General features: G+C 38.8%; 1 protein-coding gene across 2 annotated transcripts; it reads left to right on the top strand.

Moving 5' to 3' along the window:
• Nucleotides 1-4635: 4635 nt before the first annotated feature.
• On the top strand, nucleotides 4636-20831 carry prmt8b (protein arginine methyltransferase 8b). 2 transcript variants are annotated; one of them, XM_032589206.1, is made up of 10 exons: nucleotides 4636-5290; nucleotides 6545-6769; nucleotides 8126-8281; nucleotides 10345-10408; nucleotides 11102-11244; nucleotides 11555-11639; nucleotides 15048-15163; nucleotides 17508-17658; nucleotides 18544-18665; nucleotides 19210-20831. In XM_032589206.1, the coding sequence occupies exons 1-10, from the start codon at nucleotides 5222-5224 to the stop codon at nucleotides 19291-19293; spliced, it is 1215 nt and encodes a 404-aa protein (XP_032445097.1). In that variant the 5' UTR covers nucleotides 4636-5221; the 3' UTR covers nucleotides 19294-20831. The 2 variants fall into 2 exon arrangements, with proteins under 2 accessions (XP_032445097.1, XP_032445096.1); XM_032589205.1 differs by having other exon boundaries at nucleotides 4641-5290; nucleotides 11552-11639.
• The last annotated feature ends 5 nt before the right edge of the window (nucleotides 20832-20836 follow it).

The following is a 20836-nucleotide window of genomic DNA, read 5'->3' as shown; positions in this document are numbered from 1 at the left end:
AACCTTGGTGTTTCATGGATGTCTTGGAGGGCCACACAGTGCGCTTAATGAGGTGGAAAATTGAATTAGAATGATTCAGTCAGTCGAACATGAGGTCGATGGACGTTGTAAGAGAATATGCTCTGAGATGCAGCGATAGGAGGAATGTGACCTAAAACAGTAACAGTGTAAGGCAGAGGGAAAAAATAATAATTACAGTGAATCACACTCCTTGAAACAAACTCAAAGCCTGCTGCACTTGAAGTCAAAATGTGTTTTGACGGTGTACATCTAAGTGTTGCTCCTGAAAGTTACCTAATGCAGCTCAACTGGAGGCAAAAAGTAGCACAAATATTTCAAATTTTAGCAGGAATGGGATTTTTTTTTTTTTTTATGTATCAGAAAAATGCTTTCTTGCTTACAGATTAATAAATGCTTTGTGAGGCAGAGCAATGGTTGTTTATGCGGAGAACCATGTCATATTTCGTACTAAACAGCCTGAGGAGTGTTTTTCTTTAATATTCCCTTTATTTTGTAGTCTAAACAACAACATAATGTTCCTATAGGTGACATTCTTAGAACAGATTTTTATAAAAGATATTAAATCACTATGTCATTATATTTTCTGTAAACTATTTTTTTTTCTTAGTCTGCATATGCAAAATCACAACTATACCAACCCATTAAGTGCTGCAAAAAATATTTGCCCTTGTATATACAGGTTTATTAAAAGATGAATTAAAAGAATAATGACATAAAAAGGAAAGAAATGTCCTAAAAAGAGTCCAACTCCCTCGACATCGAGGTAGTGAGACCCATATCCTTACTGGCTTGTGACTGATATTGTGACTCCCCAGAAATAAAAGTTGAAACTTAGGACCAGTCCACCCTTCTTTTTGAATTTTTGCAATTGTATAATAAAACTCTGGCAGTTTGCTCTAAAATTGTTATATGAAACCATGGAAATTGACAATTTGCTCATATTGTTTCACAATATTCTATGTATTTTCAAAGGACCAACCTTTTGGAGTTAAGTAATAATTGCAAATTGTGAATATTTGTGTTTTTTATGCACTGATATGATATTTTCTTCATAGTTCTGTGGTACATAAGGTTTAAAAATAACAGTGAAATTAAGTCAACCACCTACCTTTCACACCTCCTCAAAAACAATGGTGCTACTGTCTTTGCATGAATTCCTATTATTCATACTCATGGTGTGTGCTTGGTCATAACAAAGGGTAGAAGTTTGTGTTTTTGTTGGGTCAGTAGAGGAAAAAAAAAATCTCTGATAAAATCACATATTTCACACTGCCTGGAGAGCGTTAGAGAAGGCCTTGGTGGTAGCTGTTAGAACTAACCCAAACTGTCAGCACAAACAAAGCATTAATTACTAGAGCTAAAATAAAGGAGTTAGGGCATAACAATGATTATCTAAAATTAGAGGGAGGGAAGAAAAACAGTCATTTAGGTTGACTTCCTGGCTCGCAGGCACTCAAGATCTGAGATGAATTTAAAAACAAGCGGTGAAATAAATAAAGATAATTCTCACAAGGTGGGGGATAGTGGGAGAAAGAATAAGGCTGGTCCATTTAAATGATAATGGAATTAAAAACACACTTTATATGTTACTGGTCAATATAGTGAAAAGGACAGAAACCTCGCAAATCTCAGCACCCAAAAGCGGCAACGGCCAGGTAGCTTCGGACAAGAGACATGGAACCGAACCGCCGTATCCAGCATCGCGGCCACATCCCCCCAGCACAGGCCAAGCCAGGAGCCCGGTCATCCTGGAGCTGAAGCTACGGGCAGCAAAGGCTCCCAACAGTGAGGAGAAGGAGGAGGAAAAAAAAATTTGGACTTGAGTTTGAGACTTTGACATGAGACCCAGAAGTCGCAAAAATGAAAGACCTCAGACAGAACACATTTGTACCAGTCTTGAGAGTTGAATCTGAGACTTGAGTCTGAGTAACAGTTCTTATCTCATGTAATAAAAGACAACGGTAGCCTGTAGCAGATTAAATAGTTAAATGATAACTGGTAATAAATATGAAAATATTGAAAGATAGTAACTTTATATGTATCTGGTAATTTAGGTCTTAGGATAAACAGTACATGATTGTACACAGTGTTGTATAGTAACGAAGTAAAAATACTTCACTACTTTACTTAAGTATATTTTGGAGTACTTCATACTTTCCTCGAGTATGAAAATTTTTGATGACTTTCACTTTTACTTCACTACATTTCCGAACTTAATTGCGTACTTTTACTCCGATACATTTTCAATGTGTGGTTTAGTTACTCGTTACAAAAAAGCGAGAGAGAGAAACAAAGTGTTTTGACCCCACCTACTGATTAGCAAGTAGGCTACCGAACAAAGTCCGTAGCCTGCTTGCCTGGGCTTGTTCATCACCTCCAATAGGATACACCTGTTTCGCTTCTCCCATTGTTGGGGAAATCAGAACACCGTACAGCGGATGGGAGGGAGGGACGAACACAGAAGAGTGCTGCCCGCACTGACGCGGCTCAGGGATTACGTGACACGCAGCGCCGTGCCCTATAATGCACTGTAAGCTATGTAATGTGTTTGAGGCAGTTGACCAAAATCCCGGACAATTTTTAAATTCCCCCCGGACATCTTTTTAGGTCTGAAAAGTAGGACATGTCCGGGAAAAAGAGGACGTCTGGTCACCCTAGTTCAATGGGGGACAGAAGCCATAGCGATAGCAATTTAGACTAAATTTAACGAATATAGGAAAGGCATGCAAGTTCAAAACCACAAACCATTAACATGTGCTACTCTTTAAAACTGGAACAATTTATTAGCAGGTTTCATTTTGCCTGCACTTGGTTGGGTACATTATTTTAAGTTTATTTGACAAGTTTACCAAAATATAAGAAATGTCATTCAAACTTGCCTTGTTTTACTTTTTACTTGTACTTTTCATTACATTACTTGAGTACATCCATTTTTACAGTAATTTCCATACTTAAGTACAAGACGTTTCAGATACTTTAAGACTTTTACTCAAGTAACATTTCAGTCAGTGACTTCGACTTTTACCAAAGTCGTATTTTGGAGAGGTACTTGTACTTTTACTTGACTCTGAGATTTCAGTACTTTATACAACACTGATTGTACACCAACACAGGATAAGAGGTGGACTAGATGCCATGGATTGGATGAGAAAATGTTTACTTCAGTCATTAGAGACTTGACTCTGATTTGAGGCAAAAGATTTGTGACTTTTGCCCCAAAGACTTTGCACTTGTAAAAAATTAGACTTGGGAACATCTCTGGGGAAACCCCCAAAGAGCCCTTAACCTGCTGGGCGCCCATCAGCTCAACTAGAAGTGACTGAAACTTAGAAGCACCAAGGGATGGAGGCCATAATATCAACCTGTTCGGTGAGATGACCCCTTGAGGGCAAAGAGGTCCCCACCAGAACCCAGCGCAGTTCCCCTGACCCACAGTTGGCACAATGCATCCTCAAGAGCAACAGATCACCAGTAATGAATCCATCACTCCACGAAGTGACCCAAGCCTTAACACAATCAACACCACACCAAGGGGGTTCCCCTGTGACACAGCCATGACTCTCAAGGTCACGTCTGTCATCAGTCTGTACAAATCCAGTACAGAAACAGAATTGTGTGAAATGTTGAAATGCTGCTATGAATACAGACATCTATTTATAAAGTGCATCAAAACTGGGGTTGCAATCAGGTTGTTGGAGACCCTGCTGGTTGCTATCAGCAGTCTACATAACCCCCCACACCGGTTTGAGTCTGGTGTTTCTGTAACATCACTTTATATATAGTTTGTCACCTCTGGAAAAACATGTCAGTCAGTTTTGCTTAGCTAGTTGTGCTTTAAATTGTTATAATCTTCGCTCCCCTAAATAAGCTTCCATGGACACACGCCTCTAGAGTGTTCACAATACACATAGGCAACTGTTCTTTTGAGGAAGAAACAACATTTTCTTTTTTAGTTCTGACTATATAGACACCAAGTCCTCCCACACTGAGTCCTCCCTCTTTCCTTCTTTATTTACATATTTTTAGGCTTATTTATCTAGTAAATACCTTTGCTTATATCCTTTATGGCTGAAACAAAACCTTTTAGTTGCTATCAACTTTAGGGTGGGGTCTGCAATCCCAAAAATAGGTTATTTAAGTGGTTATGTTTTGTACATTTGATGTAAATTTATAACACTGAACATTTTTCTTAGCAGGGTTTAAGTCTTTATTAGTAGGGTCAGTCTTCAATTCCAGCTAATCAGCTCGAGTCTTGTGCCTTTTGTGATGTTATCAACACAAATACACTAAAAGCAGAATTCTGTTCTCCAGATTGACTAAAACTTAGTATTTTAAAATCCGAACGTCATCACTTAGCTGTGATTTGATCGTCAGTACTATTTTTGTTGTGGGGAATAATCTCACTGGGTACTATCTTTAATCTATCTTCTAAAAAAGAAAAAAAGAAAGAAAGAAAGAAAGAAAGAAAGAGTGAGCGCCTCAGAGTCACAGAGACCTTTAGTTTTCAGAGTGCGTAGGAAGTCTGGCACCGTTTCTTGTTTTGGCATCTTTTTTTTTTTCTTTCTTTCTTTCGTGTCATATCGCACTTCAAAGCGGTTTGAGGTTCCCCAGACGGATTAAGTACACTTAAACAGGACTTCCCTCTGCGAAAAAAGATGGAAATAGCGCGACTTTCATTATAGGAGTTCCAGTTTCTCCGAGGTGCCGTATACGTCGTTAGGAGAGCAGGAGACGTTGAAGGAGTTTTGTTTCTGGGACGTTGCTGGATTTTAGGTTGTGGGGTGACATTCTGCATCTTGTCTTCCAGCTCGCACGGAGCAATGATGATGATGATGATGATGATGATGATGATGATGATGAGTCTCCTGCTGGCATCAAACCTACAACCTTCCAGTCGCAACACGGTGTCTCCAGCCAATAGACACCGAGTCCTCCCACACTGAGTCCTCCCTCTAAAACAACCTGTTTTCACATTCACACTATGGATAAAAGAACATTTCACCACGCGTGAATTCATCGTATAACTTCATAACTTTTGTACCGATGACGGCAGGTTAACCCTGTACGATTAGTGTCATGACTTTATTCATCTTTAAAAGCCCTCAGTTTATATGTTCCGAGGCTTTTCGTCCTTTTTGACACGTCTTTACTAGGATTTAAGGCACTTAAAAGAGTTTAAGCCTAAATCTCGCCGGCTCTCATGGGACTGAGGCATTCGTCGCGGTGTTTGCTGCTACGGCGGAAGATGGCGGAGGCGGACAGCTCGGAGGTAGGGGACATTGTGGTGTCCTGTACCCGGTTTCTCTCAGATTGCTCTTTTTTTATATATATATTCGTGTAGTGACAAAATTTTCAGAACGATGTGCATTTTTAGTTTCGGCATTCAGTAACGTACGGCTACATCACTGGATCTGGGGTGATTTTTTTCAGTGTCCTGCAGATGTTGGCTGAGTCTGCAAGTCTATCCGTAGACTCGCGTAATAGCAACGGTAGTGAATGATATAGTGTGTAGGGAATCTTTTTAGGCGACGATCCGGATGCATGTCCGCTGTCCTTGGTGCTGAAACGGTACCTGCGTCTTTTACCGGCTTGCCCTAGCAGTGTGCAGAATTAGATCGCAGCCATTGCACTTTCACACACGAGTTATTGCTAGAGGGGGGGAATCATATTTTAACATGCATTTTTAAAAGAGGGTTTAATGTGTACAACACTGACTACATGCAGCACAGGTGGAACAAAATAATAGTATATAAGGAGTCAAAACTGTGTACAACAAAATAATGCTAGAAAATTGATGTGGGCACATATACTTGTGCTAAAAATGAAAATTTTTATCTCGGACTTCCCAGCTTGTATTCTGTTTCATTCATCCCTCATATCGACTTTTTATCTCCCCCTGCAGTATACAGTAGTACTAAATGTTTCCAGAAATAAACAAGACATGTATAGTAAAAAAAAAGGAAAATAATCATCAGTGAAAATAATGATAGGCAAACCCAAACACAACAACCTACAGCTAAGCAAGATTGTTATTTTAGTCTTTTGTCCTTTTTTTGCCCCATTTCACTTTTGTCCTTGAGCTCTGTCTGGTGGGAAATCCCAATCCACAGCAGCTTTAGGATCTTCTACTATTCTGGCATCTTTTGCCACTTTCAGTACGTTTAGTACATTTTCTGAGAGACTTCCATATGCTGAGTTTATCTTAGTATAATGCAATATGAATACATATTTGTAAATATTTTATTTAACGAGAATTGGTCAAATACATAAATAAAACTAAAAAGTCAGCTAAAATATTTGCCAGTGATGCAAGAGAAACGCTCTAAGATAGCTGTCCACAGTAAGCCACCACTGCTACAGTTCATGGTGCTGAGTTTCCTTCAGAGCCTTCATTATATCTATATATTTACAGAACCTCTCTGCTCACTCTCATGCTCCTGCAGCTGTCCACTTGATCTATCTAATATCTAAATTCTGATAGAAACCTAACCAAGCTCATTTCATTCTATTTCTTCACTCACAGCGGCAACAGCCTGTCAGGTCCCCGCTTTCCCAGTCTGCACAGCCCTCCCCTCTGCCGAAACCAGTGCCTACAACCCATCATGTGCCCTGCATTCCTCACACGCCTCATGTAGCAGCGCTCGCCACCTGTCCTGGACGAGGCAAGATTGCCAAGTTCATAAGCCCGGAGGAAATGACATCAAGGGACTACTACTTTGACTCCTATGCCCACTTTGGCATCCACGAGGTACGCAGACCAGGGCGACAGCAGGAAGCACGGTGTGATTAGAGTAGAAGAATGACACCAGATGCTTCCTGTTAAACTTTGCCAATGAGTTTCATCGCTTAGAATTGGACTCTGACAGCAGGATATGTAAAAAAAAGAAAAAGAAAAAGGCTGTTATTTTAATACTTCTACTTCCACGAAAAGACGGGCTTTACTTCATGTCTTCCACAGAGTCTTGCAAAAAATGTGTTTGTTTCACTGGGACAAACATAAATCAGGGCATAATTGCAAAGTGGAGGGAAAGTAAAACATATTTGCATTTTTTTCTTTTACAGATACAAATCTGAAAAGGGTGCAAAACTAACATTACCTTAAAACAATCAGCCCTATCTGGAAGCAAGGTGGTGGCAGCGTCATCCTGTGGGACTGCAACGAATACTCCTGCAAGAGTATATATATATTCTGTGTCTAGAAAGCAAACGACTGCATTTTGTCTGCAGAAAACTTTAAGTTTGGCAGTTACCAAATTACACTGGGAGTTCAAACTTAAATGACTGCTTTTATGATTTCTGTAAGCAGAAAATCAAACATCAACTGCCTGATTCACCCATAAAAATGCACTTCATAATCTTATAATCCAAAACGTTATCTTAAATTCAACAGAAATCTACAACAATGCACCTGTGCGTCTACCAACTACCGAGGTATATACATTAGCAGTGACATGATGAAGAAAATGGAGGGCTGTTGAAATATCTGTCTTGATGGAGCATGTCTCGGCTCACAAAAGAAAGGGCTTTTTCATTATTAACTAGCACGAAAGACCCCCAGAGGCTGCATAATAGTCCATTATCAGCACTCCATAAGTGAAAACTATCTCTGCCTGTCTATCTGCAGTGCACTACAGGGGAAGTAGCCTAACTAATGACCTTGATGTGTGAGGGAAATATGGTGAGAAAGTTTGGGGACGTATAGACCCCCACTTCCCTTATATTTTAAATAGTGTCCTTATTTAGCATATGGGTCAGCTTTTTCGTGTGCTTGCAGACAAAGAGTGTGTCCTGATTAAAGAGTTCAAAGCAAGATAGGAAAGAAAGTGGGATCTGTGAATGAGCTTAGGGAGATAGAAATCAGGCAGTCCCCAAAGGCTTTGTGTTGTACTCCTGTCTATTTCAAGACGCCGTGACTGTCACCAAGGCTTCTGGCCTGGATTCTGTTTGTCTGTCTCCACACACAGAAGCAAATAATGTGCTTACATGCAAACTTGTGTCTGTATTTGTACGAATCAAGCTATTCCTTGACCGTGTCATTGGTTCGGTGTTGTACAGGCTGTTTGGGTCGCATATGTTATTGTTAATATTATTATCTCCATCACAGGAGATGCTGAAAGACGAGGTGCGGACGCTGACCTACCGCAACGCCATGTACCACAACAAGCATGTGTTCAAGGATAAGATCGTCCTGGATGTTGGCAGTGGCACAGGGATCCTCTCTATGTTTGCTGCCAACGCCGGTGCCAAACACGTGTACGGGGTGAGGCGAATAGATCCACCTACAGTCCACAAACAGATGCCGCAATCCAACACTTACTGGGTTTTTGGTAAATTCCAACAAGGAAGCACGAAACTCAAACACATTCTAAAACTGTTATTGGCCATGATTCAAAGATCAGTCGTCCACATTACTATATAGACCCCCAGACTGTACTAAATTAGAAGTATACACAATATCGTATAAAAAACACGATATACTAGAATACTTTATACATTGTATCTGTTCAATTGCAGTTATTTAAATTAAGCTTTTCATTCAGATTTATCAATCAAATTTATTTGTATAGCACATGTCAGCAACAAGGCAGTTCAAAGTGCTGTACATCATAAAAACTGAAAAATACAAAGTTATAAAACACATTTAAATAGCATGTGACATCTTTTATATATACAGTATATATATATATATATATATATATAAATAAGAACTGACACCCATTGAATGTTGACCACCAAAATTGATGATTTGCATAGTTCCTCGATGTGCACAGTTGGATTTTATGTGATGTACCAACACAATGTAGAGGTTAAATATTAAGGGGAAGGTAAATGACAAATTCTCGTCTAAATCTAAAAACGAGAACAGGAGAAAAAGTGTGCCATGCATTTTGGAGTCGTCTTAGAATGATCTAGTGCAACAAACTGCCTTTAATTCTTCCGCAGTGAGCCATGCAGTGCTCAATGTGATTTTCAAAGCTTGGTTTTTTAACTTAACCAAGTTTTAAACATTTCTACAACCTAATCGCTGACCTGTCTGCTGTGTTCCTTGGCCTTCACAATGCTTTTAGTTCACAGAATACCAACAGGTAGACGTTATTTAGTAATTATGTGACTTCTGGAGGAAATTGTTGGTGCTGAATTTGATTTTGGGTTACCAATAGTAAAAGGTCATGTGGAATCCCATTTAATTCTGTAATATGACAAAATGGAAAAAAAGTCAGCAATATTTCTGTGAGACACTTTAGACATATTTGCTAAAAATGCAAAAACTATTGGAAAACAAAAAACATCAGCTTTAGAGAAAATAAACTTAATATTGGAACATCAACGTAAGAGTTTGTTTTCCGATGAATTGCTTTGCCGTTTTGAGAGTGAATCTTTCCTAATACGAAGCACTGACTAAATGATCGCAGATGTTTATTATGAAGGGATTCTATCTGAGGCAGACGGTTAGGTACATTTTGTCAGACGCTGCAGGTTTGATTTATAAACTTCATTACACTTAATGACGGTTATGTCTTGTAGCAGACAGAATATTAGTTTTTAGATGGATTAGAGAAGTTTGATTAAATTCTCGCTTTCAGTATTACCGCAAAAGGTGCATGTAAGCATCACTGTGCTGCTCTGACGTGAAGAAATGTGGCGTCCTTCCTGGTGTTTCTATGGATGGATGCTGCCCAAATGAGAAGCAAGAACCATTCATATAAATGACAAAATATTAATGTAACTTAGCTCACTTCAAAAAAAAATCTATGGTGAATTGCTAAACTAAACAATTTTATATTTTTTTCCTCCAGATTGAAGTCAAAAACTTCAGTGTATTTTCTAGAAGTTTTAAGTGTCAAACACAATATGGTAAACAACAGTGAAGTTGAAGAAAATCTATAAATCCACTTCAATACATGTCTATTTTTTTTATACTAAAGAAGAAAATGGAGGAGTGCATTGCTTCTTTATATTGAGATCCCTTTAATCAGGCACCCCTAAATAAAATCCTCTGCAACTAGTTTGTCAGAAGTGATTTGACAGATAAAATTTGTCTCAATTGGTATGAAAACGCACAAGTTTCTTCGATTGTGTATCAATTTATACTTTATCAACCACTTCAAATTTGAATAAATAAACCGAAGTTTGTGGTTGCAATGTCTACAGAATGCGACAAAGCTAGAGGGCTTCTGCAGAGAGCTCGGCGTCTCCCACTTGTGCATGACTGATTAAAATATATACCCACGCATTGTGTAGACACTTCAAGAAACATTTGACAGCTTCACGAACAGACTGTTATTTTATGCCCGGTGTGTGATCTCGCACTTGTTCCTGCAGATCGAATGCTCAAGCATATCTGAATATTCAGAGAAGATTATCAAGTCCAATCACCTACACAACGGTGAGTCAAAGGTGATTTTCCATTTTCCAGTGCTTAGATACCCATCTGTTTGGTCTGTGGGACTGTGCAATGGCATTGGGGTTAGAAGGAGCATGGAAAATCGTTTGCATATTTCCATCATTGCAGTCACGCTCCACAGTATTAGTCACCGTTCTTGATGGTTAACTGGCAGTTTGTCTCCGTTGTCAAATAATTATGGTCTTTGGCATCAATCTTGGCTCCCTCAGAGGGGTTTATTTCCATTGTTAGCCCACCCTGTGCAACGCAGATGGTGGACTGGCAGCAGAAAGTGCAGTTTTGCACCTGAAATATTCAGTTGTTACTGTTTAATTGTGACATGTCAACTATTTTGCTTGTGGGATAAGAATATTATTTTAAAAAATTCTGAGAAAAACAGTACGAACTCCTCTATTGCTCAGATTTGATAGCTATTTTATTACATAATAAAAATTGAAAAAAATCAAAGATAGATAGATCTATCTAGCCATATATATATATATATATATATATATATATATATACATGGTTTTATAAATATGTAACGCAGGAATCAAAGGCATGAGAAAACAAGACATTAAACTATTTTACCCCAGGCTACAAAATCAGCATGAATCTCTCTTAATTTGCGTTACGGGAATGAAGAAATTTGGAAGTAATTTGTCTCCTGCTGCCTTGTTTCTGTTCACGGTACAGTCATTACCATCTTCAAGGGCAAGGTGGAGGAGGTGGAGCTCCCCGTGGAGAAGGTGGACATCATCGTCTCCGAGTGGATGGGTTACTGTCTCTTCTACGAGTCTATGCTCAACACCGTCATTTTCGCCAGGGACAAGTGGCTGGTAAGACCGCAATCGTGGCGCTGCTTGACGCAAGGCTTTGCATGTTCGCCTGCCCAAATGGACAAATGAGGCCGTTGACACATAAAGAGACGAGACGGTGATGAAGTAGAGGGCTTACTGTGTGGCGTGCATGCCCAGATGCTGAGGTTATGCGTGAGTGGTTTTGTTGCTGGCCTCAGTAACAGCTGGATACCTTTAAAGCCAGCACATGTGATCCTAGATTACATGCCAGGTGTGCGAACAAAGAAAATGATGGATGGCCTTTTGTGTTTCTTCTCTGGATACCTGAAGTCTGTCTTTTGTGCAGAAGCCCGGAGGCCTGATGTTCCCAGACCGAGCAGCTCTCTATGTGGTGGCCATTGAAGACAGGCAGTATAAGGATTTCAAGATTCATTGTAAGTAATTATTTAGGATTTGACGCCATCTGATAGCTACATGATTAATTCTCCCCATTGCTTTGCGAATGAATGACTGTGATGGAGGTGAAGTCACTGTAAGAGGGAATTGTCTTCGCTTTAGGACTCTAAGACTCAATAAAGAAAAAAATATTGGTATGTTGGGGCCCAACTCGAGCTTAATCTTTGTCAATATTACTTACATATTCTGTAATATCGTCTGACAATCAATCAAAACTAAACTTCTCCTATTTAAAGTCTGTTGAGACTACCAAAACAATTTCTGTTGGCTAAATACCAGAATAAGATTTTACATGTAGTAAAATCATTTATTTAAATTCATAAGAGAGAAAACGTCGGGAACCAGAACCACTCTAGTCTGCGATTGCCCAGCATTTCAAGTTGAGAGACCAAGTAGGATTTTTTTCTTTTGAGCTACAATCACCAAGTACTAACCTGAGGCACAGCTGAGGGTGTAGTTTTAGGCAAAGCCTCAAGCACTCTGCTTCTGTTGTGACATCGTGAGAAAATCAAAAACAATGCATTGGGAACAGAACTGTGAACGTAGTTGAGGTCATCCTCTGGTCAAGTGTCACACTCATCTGTTCAAACAAATATGCAAAAATACAATTAAAGTCAGAATATCTGCAGCCTGAGAAAGTCACACAAAACCTTTGATATTTTCATGGAAATGACCATGATAAAAGCTGATTCATACTTGCATGTATGCAAGTTTTGACTTAGAAAAATATAATAATAATAATAATAATAATAATAATAATAATAATAATAATAATAATAATAATAATAATAATTTAAAAGATCTAATTTTTCTGGCATTTGGAAAAAAGCTGAAGCTTTGGCATTTGTAAAATTAAGGTCGAATATTTTATCCTTTTAAAAATATAAATACGCGTTCATGACAAAAGTGAAAACTTAAAATTAAACAAAATAGAAAACCATGTTAATTAGTATTTGAATCAGTTGAAGTGGTTTTCATTTTGTCTTTGTTGCATACATAACTTCTAACATTACATGGCATTCATGTTCTAATCCGCATTTAAAACATTTTCTGTCAAGTGTGAACAGGTCCCAAGGTGCGCAGTAATTAGCGAGGCTCAGTCTAACGAGCACATTTATATTTTAGTCATTGGTGGAGTGTTTCATAGTGAAACTATGAGAAAATATGATGTTGGAGCTCCAGGTTAACTCGTCCCTTTGCTAGTTACTACCTCCATTTTTTGTGTTGACGTATCGCTCCTTCATACTTTAGTTTTGCAGCCCTGTATCTTTTCTTCTGTTCATCTTTTCTTTTTTCTTTCTTTTTTTTAATGACTCGGTCATATTGGTCATATTTCATATTTATCTAGTAATTAAGGAACTACCTTTACTTACTAATATAGCAGTTTCCACAGATGAAAACAAAGTGCTTTACAGTAACCTTCATAAAAAACAGAGCACAGAATAAACAATCTAAAACAAAGTTTTAACTCAAAGGGTGAAGATCGTGAACACTGGAATCACCCGCAAAGTACATTTTCTAAGTGTGTATTAAACTTGGACTTAAAACTGAGCAGATCTGATTTAAACTAGCTGCCAAATTCTGAACCGACTGTAAGTGGTGAAGGACGATTTTATTGAGTGATGAAAACAATGCGTTGCAGTAATCAATATGGGATCAAATTAAAGTTGAAGAAGAATTTTCATATCTGCAGTTACTTCCCGATAAGAGAGAGCAAGGAGGCACCTTCACAACTCAAACTCAACTAGAACAAGAGTGGGGTTTTTTTTGGTTTTTTCTTTCAGCGTGACTGGAATTAGGTCTTGTCTTTTTATGTAGCGAATAATTGTAAAGGTGTCTATTCAGAACAGATCGCCTGAGGTTCTATGGAGCAAAACAAGGCCACTGTGAGGATTACAGAGGACAAAGTACTTTCACCTAGAAACGTAGGGTTTAAGTCCCATAAGAAGTGTCCTGTTTTTAGCGTCCACTATGCTACGGGTGTGTAGGAAGCTGTTAAGGACGTAGAAAAAATATAGGACAGCCATATTTCCCACATGAACATGTGATGAACCCATTTACACTAATAAAAAGCCAAAGAGTTATTTTTATCCATTTTGTTTTTGTTCAAAACATAAAACTGAGATTAGTTACACCCACAATTATGCAGATCAATAAATTGTTGGGGGGAAAATTAGAATATTACAAAAGACTCAATAAAGGATTTTTAAAATAGAAATGTTCACATGCCATATAATGCATGCACACAGTACTTGGGCAGGGCTTCTTTTGTACGAGTTACTGCATCAATGCAGCATAGCATGGATGTTTTCAGTCTGTATCTCTGCTGTGATATTAAGAAAAATCAAGTTGCTAAAACGTAGCCTTTAGCTCTACTACATAGTTGGCTCTGGTTTTTCTCGTCTTCCATTGCTACGACTTGTCAATTGTCCAACTTAGCACGGTGGTTAAATCTGGTATTTGTACGTTCAGGTTATGTGAGCAGGAGTCAAGTCCCGCAGACAAATTAAATCCAAATTTCCCTGATTCCCGGTCCCTTTTCATATTCTGAGAAACTGGGTGTTGAGGTTTCATTAATCGTAAACCATTAACGGAAGTAAACATTTAAAATATATCATTTCCACCAAATGAGTTGTATTTTGAATTACATTGTTGAAAAGAAACAAACAGATATTGATTGCATTTCCAAATTTATGCTACCTGGGGTCAGCTAAAAGAAGAAATCCTGTTGTAGATTAGTCCTCATTTTCCCGCAGAGCGCCTACCTCTGAATGTGCTCAAATAGCTGCCGCAGTCAGAGGTCCGGGCTTAAACCTGTGGTCAAGATCAAAGCGCTAATTTTAAAAGGTGCCACGCAGTCTAGCATCAACACTGAATAACTCCTACCGAGTTTTCAATCCGCCGCACAGGTGGCCGACTTTTATTACATCTAAAAACATCAAAATCGAGGCGCATTTGTTTCACACAAATCCCAAAAGAATTGAGTCCATCTAAAAGCTTCAGATTTTTATTTTTAGTAGCTAGTAGGTGTTGCGTTCCTCAGCCACACGTTCTCAGCGTCTGGCTTCCTGACAAAATAAGGTGGAGTGGAGGGACAGAGGGACTAGGGGAGGGAAAGGTTGTTTGGTGTATTTTCAGTCCAAATTATAATAAAAACAAGGCTGCCAGACATACTGGAGGAGGCTGGAGCTTATTTTAATGATGGTTTTTTTTTCTTTCTTCACTCTGAGCTGAGATAGACATAAAAACTGATCTGGACTGAAGGCTTTGAGCAGGAACCAGTAGAACTAAGCAATACAAGCATGCATTGAACGTGCAAAAAAATAAATAAAGTGCAACCTGTGGAAATGTGTGTAAGAAATGTGGGGGTTTTTTTCTCTGTGCAGGGTGGGAAAACGTATATGGGTTCGACATGAGCTGCATTCGCAACGTGGCCATCAAAGAACCTCTGGTGGATGTGGTTGATCCAAAGCAGGTGGTGACTAACGCCTGTCTCATAAAGGTAGGTATGTCCATGCAGCGCTTCCGAGAAAGAGTTGTTGGGCATATTTTTTTGTCTTTTAAGTCAAATTCTGTCACACGTTGACAAAAGTATAAAAACAACAACTCACACACACACACACAAAAAAAAAACCTATTATTCTGGCACACATCCAGGTGGTATCTTTTATGTGCTCAAATTCTGGAAATTCACCGACAGATATCACTTCCAGCATCTCTGAGCTCTTGCCGTCTGCTGAGACTATTTTCTAGTACATAATGGAGCTTTTCTGGCAAGTTGTAATAGACTGCAGGTCTGTTTCCTTCCTCCAGGATACAACGCTGGCTTGTCTTTCATCTCCCAAATGAAGAGAAGATGAGAGCATTCAGAGAGATTGATCGTTTTTTTTGTTGTTGTTTGTCCACTATAGCTTCTATCAAAGCTTCCTCTTTTATTGCCTTCTTTCATCTGCTTTGCACCATCTTGTTTTTTCTTCGTTTTGGATTATCCAGTGCTTTTGTTTTCTTAGCCTCTCTGTCTTGCTTCTCAGTTGCTCCTCCAACACTGTTTTTGTTTTTAACCTTTTTCAATCTCTGAATTAAACAGCGTTAGGCCTCATACAAGCGAATGGGGAGACCTTCCTCCATTTCTCCCCATGTATGACGATGAAACATCACATTCAGTGGCAGTCACTTGAATTAATGGAAGTCCCAATTTTTGGTTCAAAAAGGTGATGCACCTGCCAGATTTGAATCTTGGTAGCCTATTAGTAAGAGCTCATCTGACAACGATCTCTCCCTGTGACTTCTTACACTGCCTTGCAAAAGTAAGTTCACTTTATAACCACACTATTCTTTACAATTAAATAAAACTCAGGTTACAGATCAACATGAGGTGAAAAGAAAATGGGAAATATTTTTCATTTTTATGTTAAAGTATCTTTTATTCTGATATTTCCCAAACAAAATCTGAGGTAAGGAATTATTAAAAGTCTGTCAATTACAATTAGCATAAATCCAGCTGTTCTGTAAAGGCATCAGAGTTTTGTCAGAGAACAAACGGCATCATGCAGACCAAGAATCATCTCAGACGGCTCAGGGATAAAGTTTCAAAGAAGTCTAAAGCCGGATTAGGTCATAAAGCAGTATACTGAGCCTCGGACATCTCACAAAGTACCGTTCAATCTATCATTAGAACAGTGAGAACTCTGGAGGAGATGCACAGAGATCAGCGATTAGTTGTGCACCTCGCAAAGTTGACTTTATTGAACAGTGGTTCAATGAAAGCAATTTAAGAAGGAAAATCTGAAGAAATACTCTTTATAGGGTTAGGGTTATACATTATTTTGCAAAACGTGGCTGGTGTTTTAATTGTAAAGGTTGTAAAGACATGACAAAAGTAGAGCTAAAAGGGGTTCCACAAAGTGTTGAGTCCAAGGATAGAGAGGGAGAAAAATACAGTATATGCACCCACTTTCCAGATATTTCCTTGTCAACAATTTTGAAAACCACTTCTGCTTCACAATTATGCACCAGTTTGAGTTGGCCCACCACTTTTAATCCCAATTAAATAGTTGAAGTGGGCGGTTCAACATGACAAAAATGCAGAGAAGTTTAAGTGGTATGAATACTTTTGCAGAGCCCTGTACGTGTAAATTCAGAGCTCAGCCCCATATCTCCCCCATCTCCCACTATCCTAATTTGTGCTGTCAGTCATTCTTCACAGGCTTAAATTACAAAGTCACTCCCATGGCTTTCTTTTTTCTCACCTCCCCCATTTTACTGCATAAGATATGGTCCGGGTATATTACTGGAGAGGACAAAGGTGTTAAATCACAATCTGTCATGCTGATGTAAAGCTGCTTGGGCGGAATGAACAGGTCTCAGTGTAAAAATCCCTCCATGTACTTTCATGTAAACCACCTTCTGCGATGCAAAGGAGGGACGTAACTGCTCTTTCTCTATTTCGGGCCCGCTGAGATGTGCAGCATGTTGCAGAAAAGTCAAAGATGTCTCTGAGGCAACGCATCCACAAGGCAGGACCTGATATAACACACAGCCTCAGAAAACCTCCCTTCCAAGAGGACTCAAGGGAGGACGCCCACACAGCATGTGTAGTGTGAACATGCTTGATTATCCAGCCGTGATTCAACCTGTGGGCTTTCACGCACACAAATTCGCACATGAACCAAAGATCGTGGTGAATATCGAAGCAGCTCTGGCATGTACATGTGTGAGGGAGGTGGCAAGCGCTGGTGTCTGTGTCCCACTGCTCCAGCATCAACCGAATCGGTCGAAAATGCCGGGGACAGACGTCTCTGTGGCAGTTTTTAATACGGCAAATATGGTTTTTGTGTGTTTTCAAGGAGGTGGACATCTACACTGTGAAGCCAGAGGACCTGTCCTTCACCTCGGCTTTCTGTCTGCAGATCCAGCGCAACGATTACGTTCACGCTTTGGTCACTTATTTCAATATGGAGTTCACCAAATGTCACAAAAAGACAGGCTTCTCCACCGGTGAGACTGGAACAAACTCATTCTAATGTACATTTTTTATGTTGCAAAATAAAAATAAATGTAACACGTCCTTAACATTTGGTGAATACATTTAATTGCCAAATATCAACTGAATTTTTTTTTATCGAAAACTAAATATGAAGATACAAGGGCATTTAAGTATCATTAGCTAAATTATGCCAACAAGTTCCTCCACTTCACCAGACCTCCTGTAAAAATAACACAAAGGGAACTTACATCATCTTCCAAACACGTGTTGATTACAGAAACCCCTGGTTTTCAGTTTTATGCGTACTCCTACATGTACATGATGACGATGTCTTTAGCAGGTTTCAACAGAAATCATCTACCTGTTACTTTCACATTCCGAACCACCTTGCAGCAGTTTCGCTAATTCCTTCACCTTCTCTGCTCCTGGCCACACTCTGCTGAAGTTACACAAATCAAACTAGTGTTTGTTGCCAGTGGAATCACCACTCAACTCTACGTAAGCCGTTATGTAAGCCTATTTTAATACATTCACGTACCAGTTGCTTACATAATATCGTGTAGAGGAGGTTCTATGTTTGGCTGTGTCTGTTGGGGCTGAGGCAGAGCATCACTGAAGGACTTCTCTCCTCTCCACCTTTATATTTCTCCCACTGAGTGAGTGGATGTCAGCCAGTATGCTTAAAAAAAAAAAATCCCATGTATACAAGCCCAAGGCAGTTTAGAGCTCACCAGAACCGGTGTGCAATTTCTTCTTCCCTTAAGACAATATCCCCTCTCCGTCTTCCTTGCCTTCTTTCAATAAGTTAACCAGTCAACTTTCTTTCCCTGTTTTCTTTTCTTTTCTCATTTCATTTTCATTTTTTTCTCAGTTACATTTTTCCTTTTCTTCCTCAGCTCCAGATGCTCCCAGCACACACTGGAAGCAGACTGTGTTTTATTTAGAGGACTACTTAACTGTCAAGAAAGGAGAAGAGATCTTTGGCAGTATCACCGTTAGACCCAATGAAAAAAACGTGGTAAGACTCAAAAGTGCTGATATTATTGAGATTCTTATAGAATACAACAATAATTTACATACAATTATATAGAACTTATTATTTGTGGTGTACAAGAACTTGAAGTACTTGCTTATCACCTCTAGAGATTTAATATTCCTTAGCTCAGTCACATATGATTAAAGGTCTAATCCAAACAATTTCGCTAGATTCTCATTTGTATTTACGTCTGGACTTTGATTGGGCCCTTCTAAAGCTCTGACATTTCACAACGTGCAGACTTTACAAAGGTTTTCTTTAAGCTTTACCCATCTTGTCAACTCTGAGCAGCTTTTTTTTATCTCATGAAAGCACACTCACATTATGAGAATAGAAAAAAATATATATTCTACGCTAATGTATTCTTTCAATTAATGGCTTGTATAATTTCATGTTATGTTAATTGAAAAATGAATGAGTCTAGATGTCATTTAGCTCGTTGTATTTGAGTAAAAGCTTCTATGCTTTTACTCGTGTGTGGGAGTTTTGCTTTATCTTCAAGTAATTTTACTTTACATTTTTGCAGCGCGACCTGGAGTTCACCCTTGAGCTAGATTTTAAAGGACAACTATGTGAAGCTGCCATTTCTCACGACTATAAAATGCGCTAGCAGCAAGCAAAGGCAACGGCGCAGATCCGCCTCGAGACCCCCCCGGACACAACTGGAGGACGAAGGCCGTCCAGGAAGAGGTCCAGCTGATCAGGGTGGGAAGCAAATGGGTGTCTTACTGGATGGCGTCAAGTCTCCATCGAAGTGAAGCAATCAGAATGAGCATCACAGATAGCCCCGGTCAGAAGTTTACATACGGCCATTATGGATACAGATCATACGTTTGAATGATCTAAAATGTCTGGGTCTATGCAAGAAAAACAGCAAATGAAAGCTGGGCCTACTCTTTAGGATAAGAAAATTGTTTACATATTCAGACAAAATGATGCCACAAGCTTGTCGATGTTTACAATAATGTCGTTGTTGTTTCTCTGCAACTTGTGACGACACGTGTATCCAAATGCTGGATATGTATTTGAACCTGCATGTATAATTTTGACCCAGCGTGGATTATCGGTAAGCGAAATCCACGCTAAACTTGCGGACCAAATTTTTATTGTTTAAAAATGACAAAAATTTTGATGTAGCTATGACAACACAACCTGTACGAAGATCAGTTCACATAATTTTTTAAAAGCACCAAATGAAAATGACATTAATCCGAAAGATACGCATATGTAAACTTCTGACAGGAATCGTAAAAATAACTGCAACCCCATTGTTGAACGTAACACAATACAAAAACATCACTTTCTCCTCATTCTTAAGAGGTTCTTTGATTTTTTTTTTTATGAGACAAAAAGCTTTGGAATGATTATTTACTGTGTGCAAATTGGAAACGTCAAACGTGATTTTAGAATCTAACAGAATCTTACCGCGTAAATCAGTCTCTAGGTTTACTGATCACATCTGTGGTTTCAAATAATAATAAAAGCAAGTAATTTAAACTCAAAGCAAATGTTTACATTAAGATTCATGGATTGTAGCAATGACTGGGAAATTATGTACTTATTGGCCCATTATCCTCAAGTCAACATTACCACATATTTTGTTAATTAAAAACTAACATGAGATGTTGCATTGTCAAAATAATAATGTCAAATTGAACGTAAGACTAAAACTGGAAAAATAAGTAAAATACAGAAATTTGTGCCTGGGTAGAAAATTTACCCTTTTTTAAAAAATTATTTTTATTATTTCATAACCAAAGGTGTGATTTGTAAACTAGGAGACTGGATTTGCATGGGACTTCACAGGCAGACTCTGTTGTTGCGTTGTATAGAAAGTAAGGTGAGTCATCATTCCCTGTTGGCATCATGTGGTTTTTGGGTTTTGGACTGAGGGGTGACAGGGGTGGGGAGCAGGCGTTGGGTATCAATTCCAGAGATATAGAAAATGTTGCTTCACATATTTCTTTTATTGACACCAACACAGAACAAAATGTGTTTAGGCTTCAGAAAAAAAGCAGGAAAACGTCTAAGACAACAAAGAAACACTGATGCAATATGTCTTAGGTCGTTCTTTTGAAATTGGGAAGACCTACGAAAATTTAAAAAGACACAAAGTTGGATGTGATGATGAATAAAATGTGAAATAACCGTGT

The sequence above is a fragment of the Xiphophorus hellerii genome, chromosome 17, assembly GCF_003331165.1.
Source record: "Xiphophorus hellerii strain 12219 chromosome 17, Xiphophorus_hellerii-4.1, whole genome shotgun sequence".
NCBI classification, from domain to species: Eukaryota; Metazoa; Chordata; class Actinopteri; order Cyprinodontiformes; family Poeciliidae; genus Xiphophorus; species Xiphophorus hellerii.
This window is presented reverse-complemented; position numbering and strand designations above follow the sequence as displayed.